At 42.7% G+C, this 24,201-nt stretch overlaps 1 protein-coding gene across 2 annotated transcripts; it reads right to left on the bottom strand.

The window, feature by feature from the left end:
* Positions 1–7,556: 7,556 nt before the first annotated feature.
* LOC125515316 (leucine-rich repeat receptor protein kinase HPCA1-like) lies at positions 7,557–11,092 on the bottom strand. 2 transcript variants are annotated; one of them, XM_048680778.1, is made up of 7 exons: positions 10,412–11,092; positions 10,070–10,290; positions 9,491–9,617; positions 9,344–9,409; positions 9,076–9,259; positions 8,692–8,824; positions 7,557–8,117 (listed from the first exon to the last, which is right to left on the bottom strand). In XM_048680778.1, exons 1-7 carry the CDS (start codon positions 10,560–10,562, stop codon positions 7,869–7,871), a joined length of 1,131 nt encoding a protein of 376 aa, XP_048536735.1. In that variant the 5' UTR covers positions 10,563–11,092; the 3' UTR covers positions 7,557–7,868. The 2 variants fall into 2 exon arrangements, with proteins under 2 accessions (XP_048536735.1, XP_048536728.1); XM_048680771.1 differs by having other exon boundaries at positions 9,344–9,415; positions 10,412–11,090.
* Positions 11,093–24,201: the final 13,109 nt, after the last annotated feature.

Here is a 24,201-nt window from a genome sequence, read left to right as displayed (position 1 = left end):
CAATTTGCATTGGGCCTTTGATTAGTAGGCCCAAAAATAATATAAAAAGGTATATTAAAGCCCATTAAACATCCAAAACAGATAATATAATAGCATGGAACAATCAAAAATTATAGATACGTTGGAGACGTATCAGAGATCTCCATGATTCTACTCTACAATATGCATTTGCTATTCAAAGCAAATTCCTCAAATATGCACATCTTCAGGGGGAGTTCTTCTATATCTTGCAATCAAATTCCTCAATATCTGCATTTACACTTCATATGTTTATCCCCGTTGAAAACTTAACCTATATTGTCATCAATCTCCAAAAAGGGGGAGATTGTAAGTGCATCTAGTGCCCCTTAGTGATTTTGGTGCGTTGAAGACTTATAGGTTTAGGGACTAATGCGTTTGTGAGTGTACATAGGTCTATAAGTCTATGAGGAGTTTCATATTTATAGAGAAAGTTGACCCCTAAAAATGAATGTCTTCAACTGAAGACTTTGAAAGTGAAGAATTTGGTGTGACCGTGAGGGCTTGATATTCGTGCGAGGAATATGAAGCGTGGAGACTTTTGTTTCGTAGTTTCATTTTCTCCTTCTTGAGTCATAGGAAACTCCGTGCTGTTAAAGGGGGTCGAGGTAAAACTAAGGAAAAGTTTCCAAGTGATGCTCATCTCAAAATCCTACACCTACCAATCCTTTCGAGTGAAGCCATTGGAAATCTCATACAGTTCAGTCAATTTCTTCAGTGACAGAGACGAAGTTCTTCTGGTCTCTAAGGAATTTGTTCTGACTGAGGAGTTAGGAATTCGCCAGTGCGATTTGCCTATAAGTGAGGAACATGATAGCCCTGAGGAATTTGATACTCAAATATCCAACCGTTGATGTGCTATGCGTCAGCTGGCCCAAAATATCTTCCCACTTAACGGTCATATCATTGAAGGGCATTTATGTCTTATCATGTCGGGCTGCTCCCTAGGCTATAAATAGCCGCCCCCTACAACCACTAGTTGGTTGGCTGCTCCGAGAGAAACTGACACTTATCATTGAGAGCATCCCATCCTCCGAGGACTTTGAGCGAAAATCATCAAGTGAGGAAAAACCCAAACACCTACAAACCCAAAATGATTGAGCATCACTAAAGAGATTGTTCCTATGTGGAACCGACACTTGTTACCTTTGAGGACTGTGCATCCTCCAGACGGTTAGGCGTCATGGTCTAGAGCATCCAAGAGGAAATTGTGGATCGCCGAGTGACCGAGTCTATGAAGGTTTGAAAGTCACCTGAAGACTTACCACGAGTGATTGGACGAGGTCTGTGTGACCTTACCTCAAGGAGAATACGGTGAGGAATGTGTGTCTGGGACTGTGTGTCCTCATGTTTAAATACCTAGCCGCTCCAACCAGACGTACGACTGTCACAGTAGTTGGAACTGGTCTACCAAATCATCGTCTTCACCAAGCTACTGGTTCTATTTCCTCAACCCTTTCATTTCCTCATTTATTTGTTAAAGTACTTGATCGTTACTGTTTGAAGACTTTGACTGAAGACTTTCTCAATTTCCTCAATCCTATTTCTGCAATCAGTTTGTCTTCAGCCTGCTTATCCTGTTTACACGCTACTTGTACTCTGTGCTTGTTTTAATTTCATCATGATGATTGTGCTTCTGTTCTGTTATGCTTGTATCTGAGTACTTATTCCGCTTCTAAGTAGTTAGTTGCTTAGAATTTCCTCACCTTGAAATTCCTCAGTGACGAATTTGTAAAAATCGCCTATGCACCCTCCTCTAGTCGATATAACACACTTTCATGATAACATAGTTGTACACCAATAAGAGGCTCAAAGATGAGCAAATTGTCCCATAACCAACGGGTTCCAGGCTACCGACCAGGATTCTTATCTCTACTAGTTGTCATCCAAGAAGAACTTCACGTAGATCGTTCACGCTCTCAACGCAAAGCTTTACCTAACTTGTACTCGCACCTAAGGTTGTTGTGGTATCTATGAAATTTTTGGACTCAACAACTCTCATGGCCAAGGGTACCAAGACTAACAACACTCATAGGTTGGAAATTGACAAGTGTTAGACATTGCAGCAAGTAGCTAAGCAGTATAAACCAACTATTCCTACGAATAATAGAATAATGTAACGCCCTCGATGCGGCTATATCTCCCACGTGTCGAAGCACGACTTAGAGGCATAACCGCATTGAAAGCAATGTCGCACGTGAGGTAATCTTCACACAACCCATGTAATGCATAAGGGAAAAGAGATACATAGTCTGCTTACAATCGCCACTTCACACAATTACATGAATAAAGCATTACATCATCCAGATACAATCAAGGTCCGACTACGGAACCAAAATAAAGAAGACTACCCCAAATGCTACACAGATCCCCGATCGTCCCGACTGGGCTCCACTACTGATCAACTAGAACGAAACAATACAAAGTACAAGATCTTCATCGAGCTCCTCCTTGAGCTTGGTTGCGTCATCTGCACAGTTCAACGGCACCTGCAAGCTGGTTTTGGAAGTATCTGTGAGTCACAGGGACTCAACAATCTCACACCCTCGTGATCAAGACTATTTAAGCTTATAGGAAGGGTAAAAGGTATGAGGTGGAGTTGCAGCAAGCGACTAGCATATATGGTGGCTAACATACACAAATGAGAGCAAGAAGAGAAGGCAAAAGCACGGTCGAACAACTATGATCAAGAAGTGATCCTAGAACAACCTACGCCAAACATAACTCCAACACCGTGTTCAGTTCCCGGACTCCGCCGGAAAGAGACCATCACGGTTACACACGCGGTTGATGTATTTTAATTAAGGTCCACTTCAGGTTTTCTACAACCGGACATTAACAAATTCCCATCTGCCCATAACCGCGAGCACGGCTTTCGAAAGTTCAAATCCCTGCAGGGGTGTCCCAACTTAACCCATCACAAGCTCTCACGGTCAACGAAGGATATTCCTTCTCCCAAGATAATCCGATCAGGCTCGGCATCCAGGTTACAAGACATCCTCCACAATGGTAAAACAAGTCTAGCAACACCGCCCGAATGTGCCGACAAATCCCAATAGGAGCTGCACATATCTCGTTCTCAGGGCACACTCAGATGAGACTAGCTACGAGTAAAACCAACCCTCAAGTTTCCCCTAGGTGGCCCCACAGGCAGCTCGGTTCGGACCAACACTTAGAGAAGCACTGGCCCGGGGGGGTTAAAATAAAGATAACCCTTGAGTCTGCAGAACCCAAGGGAAGGTGGTAGGTTGTTAGTGCAAATGGTAAAACCAAGGTTGGGCATTGCTAGAGGAGTTTTATTCAAGGCGAACTGTCAAGGGGTTCCCATTATAACCCAACCGCGTGAGGAACGCAAAATCCGGGAACATAATACCGATATGACGGAAACTAGGGCGGCAAGAGTGGAACAAAACACTAGGCAAAAGGCCGAGCCTTCCACCCTTTACCAAGTATATAGATGCATTAATTAGATAAGAGATATTGTGATATCCCAACAAAATATCCATGTTCCAAACATGGAACAAGCTCCAATCTTCACCTGCAACTAACAACGCTATAAGAGGGGCTGAGCAAAGCGGTAACATAGCCAAACAACGGTTTGCTAGGACAAGGTGGGTTAGAGGCTTGGCTTAACAATATGGGAGGCATGATATAGCAAGTGGTAGGTATCGCATCATAGGCATAGCAAAAGAGCGAGCAACTAGCAAGCAAAGATAGAAGTGATTTCGAGGGTATGGTCATCTTGCCTGAAATCCCGCAAGGAAGAAGAACGGGTCCATGAAGAAGACAATCGGACATAGTCGAACGGGTCCTCACAAACGCGAAGTTACCAGAACCAACCCGAAGAAGCAACACCGAAAAGAAGCACACAACATAGTAAACAAACCACACATGAACATGGTATGATATGCGAGATGCGGTATGCGATGCATATGCATGATTTTACAAGGAATGATTGAATCTGGCCTCAACTTGGAAATCCAAGAGAGCCACTAGAAAGGTGAGGTGATTTCGGTTGAAATCGATATAAAGATCACCAGAATCGGATGCACGGTTTGGAAATGGCAAGCAAAACAAATATGGCATCGGTCTGCGATAAACAGCAAGTAGCCATCTAAATGCAACAAGATAATTATGCTACAGCACTCAAATATGGCAACAAAAGGCATGGAAGGGATCCCCTCATGATGCTTGACAAAAGATGAACACTGAGCTACGGCTAATTCATCCATTAACAGGTTCAAACAAGCATGGCAAAAGTGAAAATGATAACAGGTTTCAGACTTAGTGAAATTAACACAAGTCTGGAATTTATCATCAGGAAGCATACTTTAGAGCATGTAAACTACATGCTACAAGAACTTAACATGGCAAAGCAAGGTATGGCATGAAGCTACTCAAAGCACTTAACAAAAGTCCCTTAGTGACCTTGAGCCAAAAGGGATCAGAGAATACAATTGCAAGCATGTGAATATAGCAAAAACATAAACAGATCTCAGACTTAGAGAAAAACTGGAGCATGCAAATTAGTTAACGAGTAGGCATGTTTACGAGCTCGATGCACTCACTACAAAGCATGGCATGACAAACTAAGCATATACCCATCAAGAATACATGGCATAGAAGCTAGACATGGCAAGAACAACAACATAGCATGCACGGATCAAAAGCAACATCCTCGGCAAAATCGCTAATCATGTCAACAATCTGCCAGGAACATTTTATAGCAAAAGTAGAGCTCGATTGACTCGAGCTAGGGTGATCCATAAATGAAAACAAAGACATGGATGGATAGAGCACCACAATGTTAACAAAACATCCTTACTGATCATCCTCAAAAGAGGCACGGATCACTAGGAAACAACATGAATATATGGCATAACGACAAAATTAGGATAAGGACTTAGTGAAATTCTAAGTCCCTGAAATCAGCATTACCGATTACGCTACTTTGCAAGCTTGTGCTAGTCACCACAAATATCACAAAAATACATGGCAAGCACCCCTGTAAAGATGGCATGGCATATAACAAAACACATGTAGAGCTCAGGGTCATAGCATGCACACATTAATCATGGCAAAAATGACAAAAGGCTATTTGCTGAAACAGATCTGACAAAATACTCACATAGCCCTCTTCCAACAGCATTTCGGGCATCAAGATGAGCTCAGATGAAAATGATGCAATGAGACGAAATGAGATGAAATGATGTACTCTTTGAGACGAACATTTCGATATGCTACGCGCGCAAAACGGAGCTACGGATGCAAAGTTATGACATGATGAACATGGGCACATGAATCTGGAAACTTCGGGGACTTGGTGAAATTTGGACCTCTCGGGAAAAGTCAACCCGGGACGAAGCGGTGCAGGACGGAGCGATCCAGATCTGGACAAAGGCCGTTTGGTTCGGGGGAGTGGTGGATCTCATCCCACTCCCCGGATCTGGCCGGAGACGGGTTCCGGCGAGCCCGCGGCGGCGCGGCAAGTCGACGACGGCCGGCGGCGAGATGCGGGCGCGGCGGTGCAAGGCGACGGGCACGAGGCGCGGCGACCACACGGTTGCGGGCGGCGGCGCGCCGCGGTGGCTGACGGGCGATGGCCACAGCTTGAGGAGGCGGCGACGAAGGGCGGCGGGATGGGCGGCGCAGCGCCGGCGAGACATGGCGGCGCAGGCGATGACCGGCGGGAGGAGCTGCGGGCTCGGGCGCTCTCAGGTAGCGGGGCAGGCGCTCGGCAGCGGCGGCCCGATCTGGCCCGGGGCGGGCCCGGCGGCGGGGAGGAGAGAGAGGAGCGGCGGCGCTGACATGTCGCGCCCGGATTCGTCCGGTGCGGCGGCTGGACATGTCCGGTGTGGAAGAAAGTGTTTGGTGGTGTGAGGTAGGAGGAGCTAGGGTTTGGACTGCGCGAAAAATCGGGGAGAGCCACATATATATAGGTAGAGGGAGCTAGGAGAGTCCAAATGAGGTGCGGTTTTCGGCCACGCGATCGTGATCGAACGACCGAGATGATGGAAGAGGTTTAGGTGGGTTTTGGGCCACTTTGGAGGGGTGTTGGGCTGCAACACAAATGATGCCTTTTCGGTCCCTCGGTTAACCGTTGGAGTATCAAACGAAGTCCAAATGACACAAAATTTGACAGGCGGTCTACGGGTAGTAAACCAAGGCCGCATGACAAGTCTCGGTCCAATCCGAAAACGTTTAACACCCGCACACGAAAAGAGGTAGAAAGGGACACCGGGTGACATAGGAGCGCCGGATTGCAAAACGGACAACGGGGAAAATGCTCGGATGCATGAGACGAACATGTATGCAAATGAAATGCGCATGATGACATGATATGCAATGCATGACACGCAAGCAAAGACAAGGCAACGACAGCGAATAAGCGGAGGACACCTGACACATCGGTCTCGGTGCGTTATAAATAAGATGAGAACAGCTTACGGAAAAGGGGGCGCAAACTAGTTGATCAAGAAGTGATCCTAAACACCTGACTATGAATCATTTATAACCCCACCATGTCGTCTTTTTGTTTGCATACCCAAAAGAAGAAACAATCACAGTAAGCACATGTTTGACTAAGTTTTTGTTATTAGTTGAAATTGTCTATGCCTGACATTATAAATTTCCAAGTCTTCCGTAACCGTGGACACGACTTTCCGAAAGGAATTAAACCTAGAAGGGTGCTCCAACTGTGCACTATATATTCCTCATGCATAACCCGTTCCTCCAAGTTCAAGCCTATGAGAGCCACCGTGTAAGAACACACTACATTCCAGGAGTTTGGAGTTAACAATTTTCTCTAGCTAATGTCAAACTGACCCAGAAGACCTCTCAACGAGTTGACATTCGAATCAGAGCCAAACGTATCTCTAGACCCGGTCCCAGCCGGATGGAAAAGCTTATAGTTAGCCAAGCCCGGTTTCCCGAGGGTGCCTCCGCACACTGCCTGTTTCGGATCAACGCTTTTCTTAGACGCTGGCCCAAGTTGTTTTGAAAATATCTCGAGGGGGTGACCCTCTATGCAAGTTTTATGTTTGAAAATTTTAGTACCAATGTTGGGCCTTCTGGAAGAGTTCAACGCTAGATAAAGGAGCTCAAGGGGGTCCCATAATACCCCACACATGGTAGAATGCGCTCATCAATGAACATAATAGCCAGAAGTACGAAAACTAGGGTTAACCAGAGTGGAAAAAATCACCAGGGCATAGGCTTGAGCCTTCCACCCTTAGTCAGGTATATAATCAAGTTTAACAATTAAACATGATAATGATGATAAGATATCCTTGTTGTCACATGGAAAACCCTGCACTTGCAACTAGCAACACTATAAGAGGGTCTGAGCAAGCGGTAACATAGCTAATCAAAGGTTTTGCTAGGCAGTGAAGGTTAGAGATTGTATCATGGAAATTGGAAGGCTTGAAACAATGTGGCCCCATTCAGGATCTAACCAAGATTAGGAAAGTGCTACCTTGTATGAGTAATGCAACTGCTGGCAATTACAGTAGTTGTCAACTAGTAGGAAGTTAATATGGTACCAGCTTAGCACAGGAACTCAAATTGATAGTGCTCTCAGGGATTACAACATCAAAACAGCAAACGATCTGAAAATTACATACAATTCGTCGAGTGACAAATAGGAGGAAGAAAAAGGAAGATACATACAGATCTATTTCTTCTCACCGACCTTACAGAATATAACAACCATGATAAGCTTAAAAAACAACCATACATGGTAATTCGCTACAATGCAGAGCCTGTACAACTTATCATAAACAACAGCTGCTGGACTCTAAAAAAACAATCATCATGTCATCAAATAACAGACATGCAATCAATCTCTGTCTTTACGATGTAAATAGTTGGCTCCCAAGGGTGATGATGGCGGTTCCGTCACCCATAATCGTTGTTAGAGACATCTCCGTCTCGAGAATACGGTCTAGTTCAGCCGCAACCAGCCGAATCTTCGGCCGCCTTCTGGAGGATGGGTTCAGACACTGGAAAGCAAGCCCAACAAATTCTTTCATACCTTCTGTCGTGAAACCGCCACCTAACCTTGGGTCAATCAGTTCATTTGAACTGAAATGTGCTTCCAGCTTTCAAAAAGACAACAAAATGCCTGTCAGTGGGATGTTAGGATATACTACTGTCTAATCAAATGGTGCACAAGCAACATCAGTTCTCTTTATAATTGTTTTGACGACTTTTCTTATAAAGTTATATCTCAATCAAGGTAGGAAAATGCATATCAAATGTCATGGACTACTATTTAATATAAAATGAAGAAGAATTCAAGCAATCTTACTGAATGTGACATACATGCTTCATCATAGCAAAAGGAGTGAAACTGTTTCTAGACAGATATTTTCTAGCTGTTAGTGAGTTGGCAAAATCTATGCTCCATTGGTTTAGCAAGGCAACATAGTTATCATTTTGTCAATGTGCACACAACCTGATCATAGGTTTATCACTGGAACAGTGAATCAAAGATTCCATCCTTTCTCCTAACAAAAAAGGCAGCAGAAGGTTCACAAAATCATAGGTAGTCTGACAACTTGCTAAAAAATCATAGGCAGTCATTTTGCTTGCTGAAGACTTCTTTCAGAGAGGCAGTAAAAGTTCATAGCATTCTCTCTAGGCAGCTTACAGCTACATGCCAAAGGAAATTACCCAGTGGGCCAGGGATTCTCTGGATTCTGGAGGTTGCAAGCTAGCAGCTTCTCTGCCAGTAATTAGCTCCAAAAGAAACACTCCAAAGCTGTAGACGTCGCTGCTTTCAGAAAACTGCGCCACCGAGTGTGCTCTAAGAACAAACATGCACAATGCGTTATGAGTCACAAGGATTATTACAGAGAGGATTAGACTGATCATCCCACAAATGAAAGACACAACAACAAAACAACTAGATGACATTTTCCTAAAAATGAAACTGAATGATACGTTTCGTGCACAAGCTTTTCGAACATATCAATCTCCAATGGGGACATGGCGGTCTACATATTTGTTGTCTGGTCTGAAAAACAGAAGATAAAAGGATACGGTACTTGAACTTACTCGGGATCCTGGTAGACACTGCTGCTAAACCCATGCGATGACCCGACATCTTCATGTCCTCTGAGTAACCTAAAAAGTCCAGCATCAGCCACCTTCGCAATAAAATTCTCATCGACCAGTACATTGCTCGTCTTGAAGTTCTTGTGGATCAAAGGAGGCATAAGACTATGCAGATGATTCAGACCTGCAAGTCAAACTGCAGTTATACTTGCTATTTTCTAAATTCATAACAGAAAAAAAAACAGCCGACATCTCATAGTTGTACTACCTTTAGCTGCACCAATGGCTATTGCTAGCCTCTGTTTGAACTCAAGTCGTGTCATCGAGCCTTTCCCTGAATCTAGTAAAAGGTGTAAGGTTTCAGAAAAGAAAGTAAAAAGCCACAACCTAATTTCTGACGATAACCACATATTACCATATAGATGGCTACAGACATTGCCATTGGGTGAGTACTCAAACACTAGCATTTGTAGACCTCCTTCCTGGCAATAACCAATCAGAGTTACGATGTTCCGATGACAAATCTCTGAAAGCCTCCTAACCTGCATAATGCAAGGACACCAAAGAAGTTAAGAATGCCAAATTTATTAGGCCGCAACAGACGCATTTATTTAGCTGTCCCTGTCTAATTGAGGCAAGCTTTTTTCAATAGCAAACAACAACAGTAATGGACAAGAGACAGATCTTCCAAACTTACCCCACAAACAAGTCACTCGACTAAAATGTTCACTATCTGACCATAAATACGGCACAATTTAGGCAATGCCGTTAACTGTTGTATCCAATGTAATTCAAGACACTGAATTGTCAAGTCAGCATCGCATAGAACATCAAAACCAGAAACTTCGACACGGTATGACGAAACAGTCAGACATAAAATTCAGGAGACCAGATTTACTCTGGTCACAGGCATGGCAGAATGGAGGTAAATTATACTGTATCCTTACAAGAACAGCAATATCCCTGCATTTGCAGTTGCATCCAAATAGTTTACCTCGTCGGAAAACTCCAGCCTTGGTGCTCCCGTGCGCCTCTTGATGGCCACGACTGAACCATCAAAAAGCAACCCCTTGTACACCAGGCCAAAGCTCCCGGCGCCAACCAAGTTGGCCTCGCTGAAGTTGTTGGTCGCCTGCGCCAGCTCCTCGAGAGAGAATTGTCTGGCGCCCTGACGCTCTGGCGCCGAGGAACTTCGGCCCCCCTTGCCCCACTCCACTGATGCCACCAGCAATACAGAGACATTGCATTAGCAGAGCAGAGCTGAAAATTTGCCGGAGAAAGAAAGCAGCAGCATTGTCATCCATGGACGGTGCACGGAACAGCAACCGCAATTCACCTAGGGTGGAAGGATCCGAGGAGCCGGTTTCGGATGTCCTGTTACGCCGCGCGCGCGCCCGGCACCAAAGCGCGATCACCACGGCCACCACGATGAGCAAGGCGGCGCCACCGGCGGCAATGCCGGCTATAGCGGCGATCGACAATGACATCCGGATGCCCGTGACATCGAATCAGCAAAGTCGTGGAGGGGGGATTTTCTTTTCCTGCCTAGTGTCGGAGTAAGCAGCAGCAGCGCTGCACTTGAGAAATGGTCAAGCGAAGCAGCGCTCCCAAATCTAAACCCGAAGCCAACACTGGTCCTCACCTACCCCCAAATCGGTGGGTGGTATAGCTCCGGCACGCATGAATGCAGCAGCGATATCTTTCTCCGATTTGGCGCCTCAATTGGGCAATGCAGCTACATATGCACGCATCTAAGCTGTAGGGCTAGGGGCAGGACCAAGAAGAAGAGTGGACCGGGCGTGGGCGATCAATCAAGAAGAAGCAAGAAGGGGAGGAAGAGGATGGTGGATAGGGTGCTAGCTGCGGTGTGTGGTGGTGTAGGGGAGGCGCTGCACATGGCAAATCGTTGGATCCCTCCCTCCATCCCTGCGGCGGCCGCCCCTTTTGTCAAAGGAGAGGGGACGGCCCTCCCTCTTGCGCCATCGCCAGGCTCCCCCCACCCCCACCCCCACCCCATGTGTGTGTGCGCGTGTCGGGGGGCGTGTGCTGTGCGTGACTGTAGGGCCCGGCCGTCCCGCTGTGTGTGTTCTGGTGTGGAGAGAGAAGCTTGCTGCGTCGGAATCTTTCTTTCGTCCTTCTTTCACCGTCCTCTGCTCTCTCCTACTACATGGACATGGACATGGACATGGGTGGTGCCGTGCGTACGTGGTGCTGATGCATTTCGCCGGGAAAAAGCGGAGAGCGAGCTGAAAAGCGTCTCGGGACGAGATGGAGCGGGAGCAAAAAGGGTAAAAGGAGAGAAAGTGCGGTAGTTGGTTCCCACTTTCTACTCCGTAAGCAAGGAAAGCAGGGGAGTCTGCTTGCTCCGTAGGAGGCCATCTCCAATCGTTTTCACCGAGGATACCTTTTTTTAGAAGATTTTACCGAGTATACCTGGCCATGGGGAATCCGGTCCGGTCAGACCGGCCTTGCCCACGGACCGGCCTGGGCCTAAGTTTTGATCCCGAAGGCTTGGGCGGGCCAGGCTTGGGCTTAGCATATGTGCGTTCTAAGGAAGAGGCCCGACCGGCTTTTCCACTTATGGGCTGGTCTTGGGCCTAAAATCTAGGCTCAAAGGCCGGCCCAGGCCCGAGCCTAGGTTTTTTGTTGCGGGCTTTTTTAGGCCCAACCCGACTTCTGGTTAGGTATATCACCGAGTGATTTGGTAGGGCGAGCTTTGCTACATCTATGGGTCATTTCTTACGGAAAGGAGGTTACGAGTTGACAGGGTCGAGTTAAAATCAAGGAGTGAGTCAGTCAAAATCTAGAGGGGGAGAATTAAGAGGGCACATCACCCGATAAAATCAGTCGGTAGCAGTTTTCCGTAAGTGTAAGATTTTTGTACCCCAGTGACTCGTTCTGACATCTTTCTCTCAAGGGCAGCGCTACACAACGGTCTCGACGCACATCCACCCGATCTATTCGTGCATGGCCATTGGATTTGGCCCTTCCCCGCATCGTCTCCTTCCCTCGCACTGCTCGCGAGAAAAACAAGGGGAGGCACACCATCCCCCTCGCCACTGTTGTGGACGTGCCTGATGAGCTCCGACGAGGTCCCTCCCCCGTGGCCACCGGGATTGCATCACGACCGCCATTGACTCCAGGCGCGATTCACCGTGAATGCAGCTCTTAAAACAGCCAAATCCAGCGCGTGATCGCCATGATTGCAACATCCCCAGCGTAAACCCCCTCCGGCTCACCGCGATCGTCGGCTTGCACCGTCGTGTCCAACAAAAAAGATCTAAAAAGAGCAACAAATCCTCAGTGGTCGATTGAAGCAAAAACACTACCAGGTTCCAGCAAAAAAGGATATTGGTTCCATAAAAAACAAACTCTAGAGGGAGAACTTCGGTGGTTGATTTGTAGCAAACAAGATTGCTAGTCCCAGCAAAAATAAACTTAGCAGGAGACTCTAGAGGTTCGATTGTAGCAAACAAAAAAGCTAGTTTCAACAAAACACTGGTTCCAGCAAAAAAACGTGTCGGCGGCGAGGGCGCACCCGGTTCTAGTACATCGCGTGGCTGATTGCAACAACTACTGATGTTGGTTCCAGCAAAATGGTTAGCCGATTGCAGCATAGGCTGCCATCGGTTTCAACGCAAAACATCGTGGAAGTTGTCCGTCTACATGAAACAACCCCCTCACGATGCGTAGTAGTGGGGGTTGTCGGTTCCAGCTTTGGGCAGGCCCGAGAACACCGCACCTCCCACTCTGTGCGTGCTCTTTCTTGGCAATTTTTTTGCTATTTTATTTTTGCATATCATTCCATCATAAGTATTGCATTGCATCATATTTATTAAGTAATTATTTGAATATTCTACTTCGCTCTTTTTTGTTTCTATTGTGAAATGCTCACCAGGGGGAAGGCTCCCCACCTGTGTATATTTCAAATTGTTGATGCCCCGAGTACACAAGAAAGGGATCACGCAATGCGTGAAGACATTAAGTTAGGCCACAAGCTAGAGTGATCCATTTTTTGGCTATCTTTAAGCCTAAGGGACCATAAAGTTAAATTGTTAACAATTGCTCTAAGAGAGGCTGAAATAGGGATGTCCATGTTTTGAAAAACCTTCTGGTTTCACGCATCCCAAATTTTCCAGAGGATTATTAGGATGTGAACTCATTGATCGTGGATGGCAGCCGAGTAGGCATGCAAGAGGCCCGGATATTGGAGATTGGGTTAAACCCCGGGGAAATGGCTAGTTCCCGCCAAATTCTTAGGCTATCGGGATAAGAGATGAACAGGTGTTGCAAGTCTTCCTTTGGGTGGTTGCATCGCGGGCATGACTAGTCGATGTGAGTCTTGTGCTGAAGATTTGCTCACCTATTTATGCGGTCTGAGTAGAGCAGACATCCAAACACAACAACCTTCTTGGTCACACGTGATTCCCAAATGGCCAGCAGGTGGGGATTCGTGCCATGTGGGGATAGCATTTGGTAGACACCTTTGGTGGTGAACGGAGAGCCGTTGAGCAGAGCTCGAGCATCCAGTGTTGTCATCAGCGAGTGGCCATGTGATGTGTCTCCAACGTATCTATAATTTTTTATTGTTCCATGCTGTTATATTATCAATCTTGGATGTTTTATAATCATTTATAGTCATTTTATATCATTTTTGGTACTAACCTATTGACATAGTGCCAAGTGCCAGTTGCTGTTTTTTCCATATTTTTTATCGCAGAAAATAAATATCAAACGGAGTCCAAATGCCACGAAACTTTACGGAAAATTTTTATGGTCCAAAAGGAACACAACGGGCCCTGGCTGTGCCTGGGGGGTGCCCCGAGGGGGGCACAACCCACCAGGGCGCGCCAGGAGGCCAGGCGCGCCCTGGTGGGTCGTGCCCACCACTTTGCTCTATAAATACCCCAATATTCCAGAAACCCTAGGGGAGTCGACGAAATATTCATCCATCAGCCGTGGAGTTCAGAACCACCAGATCCAATCTAGACACCATCTCGAATGGGGTTCACCACCTCCATTGGTGCCTCTCCGATGATGCGTGAGTAGTTCTTTGTAGACCTTCGGGTCCGTAGTTAGTAGCTAGATGGCTTCATCTCTCTCTCTCTTGATTCTCAATACAATGGTCTCTTGGAGATCCATATGATGTAATTCTTTTGCAGTGTGTTTGTTGGGATAGATGAACTTTGAGTTTATGATTATACCTATCTTTTCATATCCATGAAAGCATTTGAGTTTCTTTGATCTCTTTTATGCATGATATCTTATAGGCTCGTATTTCTTCTCTGATATTTGGGTTTTGTTTGGCCAACTTGATCTATTTATCTTGCAATGGGAAGAGGTGCTTTGTAGTGGGTTCAATCTTACGGTGCTTGATCCCAGTGACAGAAATGGAAACAACATGTATGTATCGTTGCTACTAAGGATAAAAGATGGGGTCTATCTCTACATAGATAGATCTTGTCTACATCATGTCATCGTTCTTATTGCATCACTCATTTTCTCCATCATGAACTTAATACACTAGATGCATGCTGGATAGCGGTCGATGTGTGGAGTAATAGTAGTAGATGCAGGCAGGAGTCGGTCTACTAATCTTGGACGTGATGCCTATATAAGGATCATTGCCTGGATATCGTCATAATTATTTGAAGTTCTGTCAATTTCCCAACAGTAATTTGTTCACCCACCGTTTGCTATTTTTCTCGAGAGAAGCCACTAGTGAAACCTACGCCCCCGGATCTTTCTTCTCATATATTTGCCTTTGCGATCTACTTTTCTCTTGCATTTATTTCCAGATCTATTAAACCAGAAATACAAAAATACCTTGCTGCATTTTATTTCTATTTATTTTATTTGCGATCTATCATTTAATTTACTACAAATTTATCTCACGTCCGTTTGCCTATCTTGAGGTGCCATACCCCGAAAGGGATTGACAACCCCTTTAACACGTCGGTTTGCGAGGATTTATTATCTGTGTGCAGGTGTTGTTTACGTTGTGTTTCTTGGTTCTCCTACTGGTTCGATAACCTTGGTTTCATATCTGAGGGAAATACATACCGCTGTTGTTCTGCATCATCCCTTCCTCTTTGGGAAAATACCGACATAGCTTCAAGCGACATTAGAAGGAATTTCTGGCGCCGTTGCCGGGGAGGATCTTCAACGTTGATACGTATCCAACGTATCTATAATTTTTGATTGCTCCATGCTATATTATCTACTGTTTTGGACTATATTGGGCTTTATTTTCCACTTTTATATTATTTTTGGGACTAACCTATTAACCGGAGGCCCAGCCCAGAATTGTTGTTTTTTGCCTATTTCAGTGTTTTGGAGAAACAAAATATCAAACGGAGTCCAAAGGGAATAAAATCTTCGGGAACGTGATTTTCTCACCGAACGTGATCCAGGAGACTTGTACCCTACTCCAGGGAGTCAAAGAGGAGGTCACGAGGGTGGGGGATGCGCCCCCCTAGGGCGCGCCTCTTGCCTCGTGGGCCCCTCGGTGCTCCACCGACGTACTCCTTCCTCCTATATATACCTACGTACCCCTAAACGATTAGAATAGGAGCCAAAAACCTAATTCCACCGCCGCAACTTTCTATATCCACGAGATCCCATCTTGGGGCCTGTTCCGGAGCTCCGCCGGAAGAGGGCCGTCATCACGGAGGGCTTCTACATCATCCTTGCCCCTCCGATGAAGTGTGAGTAGTTTACCTCAGACCTTCGGGTCCATAGTTAGTAGCTAGATGGCTTCTTCTCTCTTTGAATCTCAATATAAAGTTCTCCCCCTCTCTTGTGGAGATCTATTCGATGTAATCTTCTTTTTGCGGTGTGTTTGTTGAGACCGATGAATTGTGGGTTTATGATCAAGTCTATCTATGAATAATATTTGAATCTTCTCTGAATTCTTTTATGCATGATTGGTTATCTTTGCAAGTCTCTTCGAATTATCCGTTTGGTTTGGCCAACTAGATTGGTAGTTCTTGCCATGGGAGAAGTGCTTAGCTTTGGGTTCGATCTTGCGGTGTCCTTTCCTAGTGATAGAAGGGGCAGCAAGGCACGTATTGCATCGTTGCCATCGAGGATAACAAGATGGGGTTTATTTCATATTGCAAGAATTTATCTCTCTACATCATGTCATCTTGCTTAAGGCGTTACTCTGTTTTTAACTTAATACTCTAGATGCATGCTGGATAGCGGTCGATGAGTGGAGTAATAGTAGTAGATGCAGAATCGTTTCGGTCTACTTATCACGGACGTGATGCCTATATACATGATCATGCCTAGATATTCTCATAACTATGCTCAATTCTGTCAATTGCTCAACAGTAATTTGTTCACCCACTGTAGAATACTTATGCTCTTGAGAGAAGCCACTAGTGAAACCTATGGCCCCCGGGTCTATTCTCATCATATCAATCTCCATCACTTTAATCTTGCTTTGCTTTTTTACTTTGCCTTTACTTTTTACTTTGCATCTTTATACCAAAAATATTATATCTATCAGATCTCACTCTTGTAAGTGACTGTGAAGGGATTGACAACCCCTAATCACGTTGGTCGCGAGTAGCTATCATTTTGTGCAGGTACGAGGGACTTGAGCGTGGCCTCCTACTGGATTGATACCTTGGTTCTCAAAAACTGAGGGAAATACTTACGCTACTCTGCTGCATCATCCCTTCCTCTTCGGAGAAAACCAACGCAAGCTCAAGACGTAGCAAGAAGGATTTTTGGCGCCGTTGTCGGGGAGTCTACGCAAAAAGTCAACATACCAAGTACCCATCACAATCCCTATCTCTCGCATTACATTATTTGCCATTTGCCTCTCGTTTTCCTCTCCCCCACTTCACCCTTGCCGTTTTATTCGCCCTCTCTTTCTCTCTATGCTCCCTCTTTATTTGCCTCTTTTTTTTGCCCACTTGCTTTTTGTTTGCTCGTGTGTTAGATTGCTTGTTTGTCGCAATGTCTCAAGATAATACTAAATTGTGTGACTTCACCAATACCAATAATAATGATTTCCTTAGCACTCCGATTGCTCCTCTTACCGGTGCTGAATCTTGTGAAATCAATACTGCTTTGTTGAATCTTGTTATGAAAGATCAATTCGCCGGCCTTCCTAGTGAAGATGCCGCTACTCATCTGAATAGCTTCGTTGATTTATGTGATATGCAAAATAAAAAAGATGTCGATAATGATGTCGTTAAATTGAAGCTATTTCCTTTTTCGCTTAGAGATCGTGCTAAAGCTTGGTTTTCGTCTTTGCCTAAAAATAGTATTGATTCATGGAACAAGTGCAAAGATGCTTTTATCTCTAAGTATTTTCCTCCGGATAAGATCATCTCTCTTAGAAACGATATTATGAACTTTAAACAACTTGATCATGAACATGTTGCACAAGCTTGGGAGAGAATGAAATTAATGATACGTAATTGCCCTACTCATGGTTTGAATTTGTGGATGATTATACAGAATTTTTATGCCGGATTGAATTTTGCTTCTAGAAATCTTTAAGATTCGCCCGTGGGAGGCACTTTTATGGAAATCACTTTAGGAGATGCTACTAAACTCCTAGATAATATTATGGTTAATTATTCTCAATGGCATACTGAAAGATCTTCTAATAAAAAAGTGCATGCGATAGAAGAAGTTAATGTGTTGAGTGGAAAGATGGATGAACTTATGAAATTATTTTCTACTAAGAGTGTTTCTTCTGATCCTAATGATATGCCTTTGTCTACTTTGATTGAGAATAACAATGAATCTATGGATGTGAATTTTGTTGGTAGGAATAATTTTGGTAACAACGCTTATAGAGGGACTTTTAATCCTAGGCCATATCCTAGTAATCCTTCTAATAATTATGGGAATTCCCACAACAACTCTTATGGAAATTATAATAAGATGCCCTCTGATTTTGAATCTAATATTAAAGAATTTATTTCTTCGCAAAAGAATTTTAATGCTATGATTGAAGAAAAATTGCTTAAGATTGATGATTTGGCTAGGAACGTTGATAGAATTGCTCTTGATGTTGATTCTTTGAAACTTAGATCTATTCCACATAAGCATGATATCAATGAGTCTTTCAAAGCCATGAGAATTTAAATTGATGAGTGTAAGGAAAGAACCGCTAGGATGCCTGCTTCCAAAGATGCCTTTATTAAAGCGTGTTCCTCCAATTCCTATGAAAATCAAGATGAAGATCTAAAAGTTATTGATGTGTCCCCTATTAAATCTTTGTTTTGCAATATGAATCTTGATGAAACTGAATATGATATTCCTTTACCTAGAAGGCATTCTAAAAATTCAGAGTATTTAGATCTTAATGATGAAATTGATGAAAGTGGGATTGAAAGAAATAAAAATCTAGATGTTGCTAAACCCACTATATTGGATTTAAAGGAATTTAATTATGAAAGTTTCTCTTTAATTTATTGTATTTCCTTGTTGCAATCCATGCTAAATTCTCCACATGCTTATAGTCGAAATAAAGCCTTCATCGAACATATTGTTGATGCCTTGATGCAATCTTATGAAGAAAAACTTGAGTTGAAAGTTTCTATCCCTAGAAAACTCTATGATGAGTGGGAACCAACTATTAAGATTAAAATTAAAGATCATGAGTTTTATGCTTTGTGTGATTTGGGTGCTAGTGTCTCTACTATTCCCAAGACTTTGTGTGATTTGCTAGATTTCCGTAATTTTGATGATTGCTCTCTAAACTTGCATCTTGCGGATTCCACTATTAATAAACCTATGGGAATAATTAATGATGTTCTTATTGTTGCAAATAGGAATTATGTACCCATAGATTTCATTGTTCTTGATATAGATTGCAATCCTTCTTGCCCTATTATTCTTGGTAGACCTTTCCTTAGAACGGTTGGTGCGATTATTGATATGAAGGAAGGGAATATTAGATTTCAATTTCCATTAAAAAAGGGCATGGAACACTTTACAAGAAATAAAATAAAATTACCATATGAAACTATCATGAGAGCCACTTATGGATTGCCTACCAAAGATGGCAATACCTAGATCTATCCTCGCTTGTTATGCCTAGCTAGGGGCGTTAAAACGATAGCGCTTGTTGGGAGGCAACCCAATTTTATTTTTATTACTTGCTTTTTGCTCCTGTTTAGTAATAAATAAATTACCTAGCCTCTGTTATGGTTGTGTTTTTTGTGTTTAATTAGTGTTTGTGCCAAGTAGAACCGTTGGGAAGACTTGGGGAAAGTCTTGTTGAACTTGCTATAAAAAACAGAAACTTTAGCCCTCACGAGAACTGCTGTCATTTTTATTTGAAGAGTGATATTTAGTTAATTCTTTTTTCAGATGATTAATAGATAAATTCCTCACATTCAGAAATTTATTTTAGAATTTTTGGGGTTCCAGATCTTGAGATAGCTACAGATTACTACAGACTGTTCTATTTTTGACAGATTCTGTTTTTCGTGTGTTGTTTGCTTATTTTGATGAATCTATGGCTAGTAAAATTGTTTATAATCCATAGAGAAGTTGGAATACAGTAGGTTTAACACAAATATAAATAAAGAATGAGTTCATCACTGTACCTTGAAAGTGGTCTTTTGTTTTCTTTCGCTAACGGAGCTCACGAGTTTTCTTCTTTAAGTTTTGTGTTGTGAAGTTTTCAAGTTTTGGGTAAGGATTTGATGGATTATGGAACAAGGAGTGGCAAGAGCCTAAGCTTGGGGATGCCCATGGCACCCCCAAGATAATCCAAGGACACCAAAAATTCAAAGCTTGGGGATGCCCCGGAAGGCATCCCCTCTTTCGTCCACTTCCATCGGTAATTTACTTCGAGCTATATTTTTATTCACCAACATGATATGTGTTTTGCTTGGAGCATCTTGTATTATTTGTGTCTTTGTGTCTTAGTATGCCAGAATCATCGTTGCTCTACACACCTTTTGAGAGATCCATACATAAATTAAAATTTGATAGAATACTCTATGTGCTTCACTTAAATCTTTTGAGCTAAGTAGTTTTGCTCTATGTGCTTCACTTATATCTTTTGAGCGTTATAATTTTTCTCTATGTGCTTCACTTAGATCTTTTAGAGCACGATGGTGGATTTGTTTTAAATAAAATATTGATCTCTCATACTTCACTTAAATTATTTTGAGAGTCTTAATAGCATGGTAATTTGCTTAATAATAATATGCTTGGTATTCAAGATTTGTGAAACTTTCTTTTGAGTGTGTTGAATACTAAGAAAAGATTGAAGCATGATAATTGTTTTGAGATATGGAGGTGATAATATTAAATTCATGCTAGTTGAGTAGTTGTGAATTTAAAGAATACTTGTGTTGAAGTTTGTGATTCCCGTAGCATGCACGTATGGTGAACCGTTATGTGATGAAGTCGGAGCATGATTTATTTATTGATTGTCTTCCTTATGAGTGGCGGTCGGGGACGAGCGATGGTCTTTTCCTACCAATCTATCCCCCTAGGAGCATGCGCGTAGTACTTTTCTTTGATAACTTCTAGATTTTTGCAATAATTATATGAGTTCTTTATGACTAATGTTGAGTCCATGGATTATATGCACTCTCACCCTTCCACCTTTGCTAGCCTCTCTAATACCATGCACCTTTCGCCGGTATCATACACCTACCATATACCTTCCTCAAAGCAGCCACCATACCTACCTATTATGGCATTTCCATAGCCATTCCGAGATATATTGCCATGCAACTTTCCACCGTCTAGTTCATCATGACATATTCATCATTGTCATATTGCTTAGCATGATCATGTAGTTGATATAGTATTTGTGGCAAAGCCACCGTTCATAATTTTTTCATACTTGTCACTCTTTATTCATTGCATATCCCGGTACACTGCCGGAGGCATCCATATAGAGTCATACTTTGTTCTAAGTATCAAGTTGTAATCATTGAGTTGTAAATAAATAAAAGTGTGATGATCATCATTTAATAGAGCATTGTCCCAATTAAAAAAAGAAAGGCCAAAAAAAGAAGGCCAAAAAAAGAAAATAAATAAAAAGGGGCAATGCTACTATCTTTTTTCCACACTTGTGCTTCAAAGTAGCACCATGATATAGCGAGTATCATATATTGTGAAGTAGCACCATGTTCTTCATATAGAGAGTCTCATATGTTGTCACTTTCATATACTAGTGGGAATTTTACATTATAGAACTTGGATTGTATATTCCAATGATGGGATTCCTCAAATTGCCTTAGGTCTTCATGAGCAAGCAAGTTGGATGCACACCCACTTAGTTTCTTTTTGAGCTTTCATACATTTATAGCTCTAGTGCATTCGTTGCATGGCAATCCCTACTCACTCACATTGATATCTATTGATGGGCATCTCCATAGCCCGTTTATACGCCTAGCTGATGTGAGACTATCTTCTCCTTTTTGTCTTCTCCACAACCACCATTCTATTCCACCTATAGTGCTATATCCATGGCTCACGCTCATGTATTGCGTGAAAATTGAAAAAGTTTTGAAAAAGTTAGAGTATGAAACAATTGCTTGGCTTGTCATCGGGGTTGTGCATGATTTAAATACTTTGTGTGGTGAAGATAGAGCATAGCCAGACTATATGATTTTGTAGGGATGACTTTCTTTGGCCATGTTATTTTGAGAAGACATAATTGCTTTGTTAGTATGCTTGAAGTATTATTATTTTTATGTCAATATAAACTTTTATCTTGAATCTTTCTTATCTGAATATTCATACCACAATTAAGAAGATTTGCATTGAAATTATGCGAAGTAGCACTCCGCATCAAAAATTCTCTTTTTATCATTTACCTACTCGAGGACGAGCAGGAATTAAGCTTGGGGATGCCTGATACGTCTCCAACGTATCTATAATTTTTGATTGCTCCATGCTATATTATCTACTGTTTTGGACTATATTGGGCTTTATTTTCCACTTTTATATTATTTTTGGGACTAACCTATTAACCGGAGGCCCAGCCCAGAATTGTTGTTTTTTTGCCTATTTCAGTGTTTCGGAGAAACAGAATATCAAACGGAGTCCAAACAGAATAAAATATTCGGGAACGTGATTTTCTCACCGAACGTGATCCAGGAGACTTGTACCCTACTCCAGGGAGTCAAAGAGGAGGTCACGAGGGTGGGGGACGCGCCGCCCCTAGGGCGCGCCTCTTGCCTCGTGGGCCCCTCGGTGCTCCACCGACGTACTCCTTCCTCCTATATATACCTACGTACCCCCAAACAATCAGAATAGGAGCCAAAAACCTAATTCCACCGCCGCAACTTTCTGTCTCCACGAGATCCCATCTTGGGGCCTGTTCCGGAGCTCCGCCGGAAGAGGGCCGTCATCACGGAGGGCTTCTACATCATCCTTGCCCCTCCGATGAAGTGTGAGTAGTTTACCTCAGACCTTCGGGTCCATAGTTAGTAGCTAGATGGCTTCTTCTCTCTGTGAATCTCAATATAAAGTTCTCCCCCTCTCTTGTGGAGATCTATTCGATGTAATCTTCTTTTTGCGGTGTGTTTGTTGAGACCGATGAATTGTGGGTTTATGATCAAGTCTATCTATGAATAATATTTGAATCTTCTCTAAATTCTTTTATGCATGATTAGTTATCTTTGCAAGTCTCTTAGAATTATCCGTTTGGTTTGGTTATCTTTGCAATAGATAAATATAAAAATTTCTCAGGTCATCCTAATTTTTCAGATTTTTTGGAGTTATAGAAGTATCCGAAATAGTCAGATTGCTACAGACTGTTCTGTTTTAACAGATTCTGTTTTCTTTGTGTTGTGTTCTTATTTTGATGGCTCTATGGTTTTCTTTGATGAGTTTTTGCCATAGAAAAGTTGGAATACAGTAGATATAATACAAAAACAAAATATGAATTAGTTTGATACAGTACTTATAGGGCTTGTTTGGGACTGCTCCGCTTGACCAAAATCAGTTTCACTCCACTAAATTCACTTTGGAGCAGTTTCATCCAGAAGTTGTAGCAGTATCAAAGAGAATGTTTGGCTTCTATCTAGCTCCAGCTTCAAGAATGAGAAATTTGGTGGAAAGTATCTATTTGATAGGTCGAGGGGGAGAAACGAAGGGGTATCCACTTACTGGTGGCAGTGGTAGGTAATTTCCACCTAACTCCTGCTTCTAGAGTTTTCTGAAGCACCTCCTGAAGAGCTTCATCAAAAACTTGGAGTTGTGCCCCAGATTCTAGTTTTTTTGTGGAGTGGCATATCGTAGAGCTATCCCGTTTGGCTTGTGTTTTCTGGAGTGGAGCTAAAATTTAAGGAGCAGAGCAGTCCCAAATAGGCTCATAGTAGTGGTTTGCTTTCTTATACTAACGGATCTCACGAAGGTTTTGTTGAGTTTTGTGTGATTGAAGTTTTCAAGTTTTGAGTTATCTTACGATGGATGAAGGAAGGATGGAAGAGCCTAAGCTTGGGGATGCCCCGGCGTACCGAGCTATTATCCAAAAATGAGCAACTAACTAAGCTTGGGGATTCCCCCGAGTGGCATCCCCGCTTTCTTCCAATGATCATCGGTATTTTACTCGAAACTATATTTTTATTCGTCACATGATATGTGTTTTGCTTGGAGCGTCTTGTATGATATGAGTCTTTGCTTGTTTTATTTTGTGTTTTAAGTCATCAAACCTTGCTGGACACACCTATTTGGGAGATCCAAAATTATGTCATGACTTGTTAAAATTGCTCTCTATGCTTCACTTAAATTTCTATGAGCAACAGACTTTCTCTAGTGCTTCACTTATATCTTTTTGAGCACGGTGTGCTTAGTATTTTTGAAGAAATTCTCTCTTGCTTCACTTAGGTTTATTTGAGAGTTAGTAAAATTTTCAAGAAATTCTCTCTTGCTTCACTTAAATTATTTTGAGAGAAAGAAGAAAAATTATGCTCATGATCTTCACTTATATTTGTTTGAGCTTATGAAAAGCAACACATGAAAATTAGTCCCAAAGTGATAGATATCCAAGAAGGATATAATAAAAACTTTCATGAAGATCATTGGACAAAAAAACTTGATTCTTAGTAATAGTTTTGAGATATGATGATGTGATATGTGAGTTATGTTGATGAGTAATTATCCTTTAGTAAGAATATTCGT

The sequence above is a fragment of the Triticum urartu genome, chromosome 1 (assembly GCF_003073215.2).
Source record: "Triticum urartu cultivar G1812 chromosome 1, Tu2.1, whole genome shotgun sequence".
NCBI lineage: Eukaryota > Viridiplantae > Streptophyta > Magnoliopsida > Poales > Poaceae > Triticum > Triticum urartu.
Note: the sequence above shows the minus strand (reverse complement) of the source record. Positions and strands in the feature narration are given on the sequence as shown.

Bases quoted from the DNA above. Each gene is read 5' to 3' on its own strand.
- LOC125515316 (XM_048680771.1), bottom strand. From the start codon at position 10,562: ATGTCATTGTCGATCGCCGCTATAGCCGGCATTGCCGCCGGTGGCGCC. The intron at 9,618-10,069 runs GTAAACTATTTG...TGCATTATGCAG, and splicing joins GGCTGGAGTTTTCCGACGAG to GTTAGGAGGCTTTCAGAGAT. The intron at 9,416-9,490 runs GTAATATGTGGT...ACCTTTTACTAG, and splicing joins TGTCTGTAGCCATCTATATG to ATTCAGGGAAAGGCTCGATG.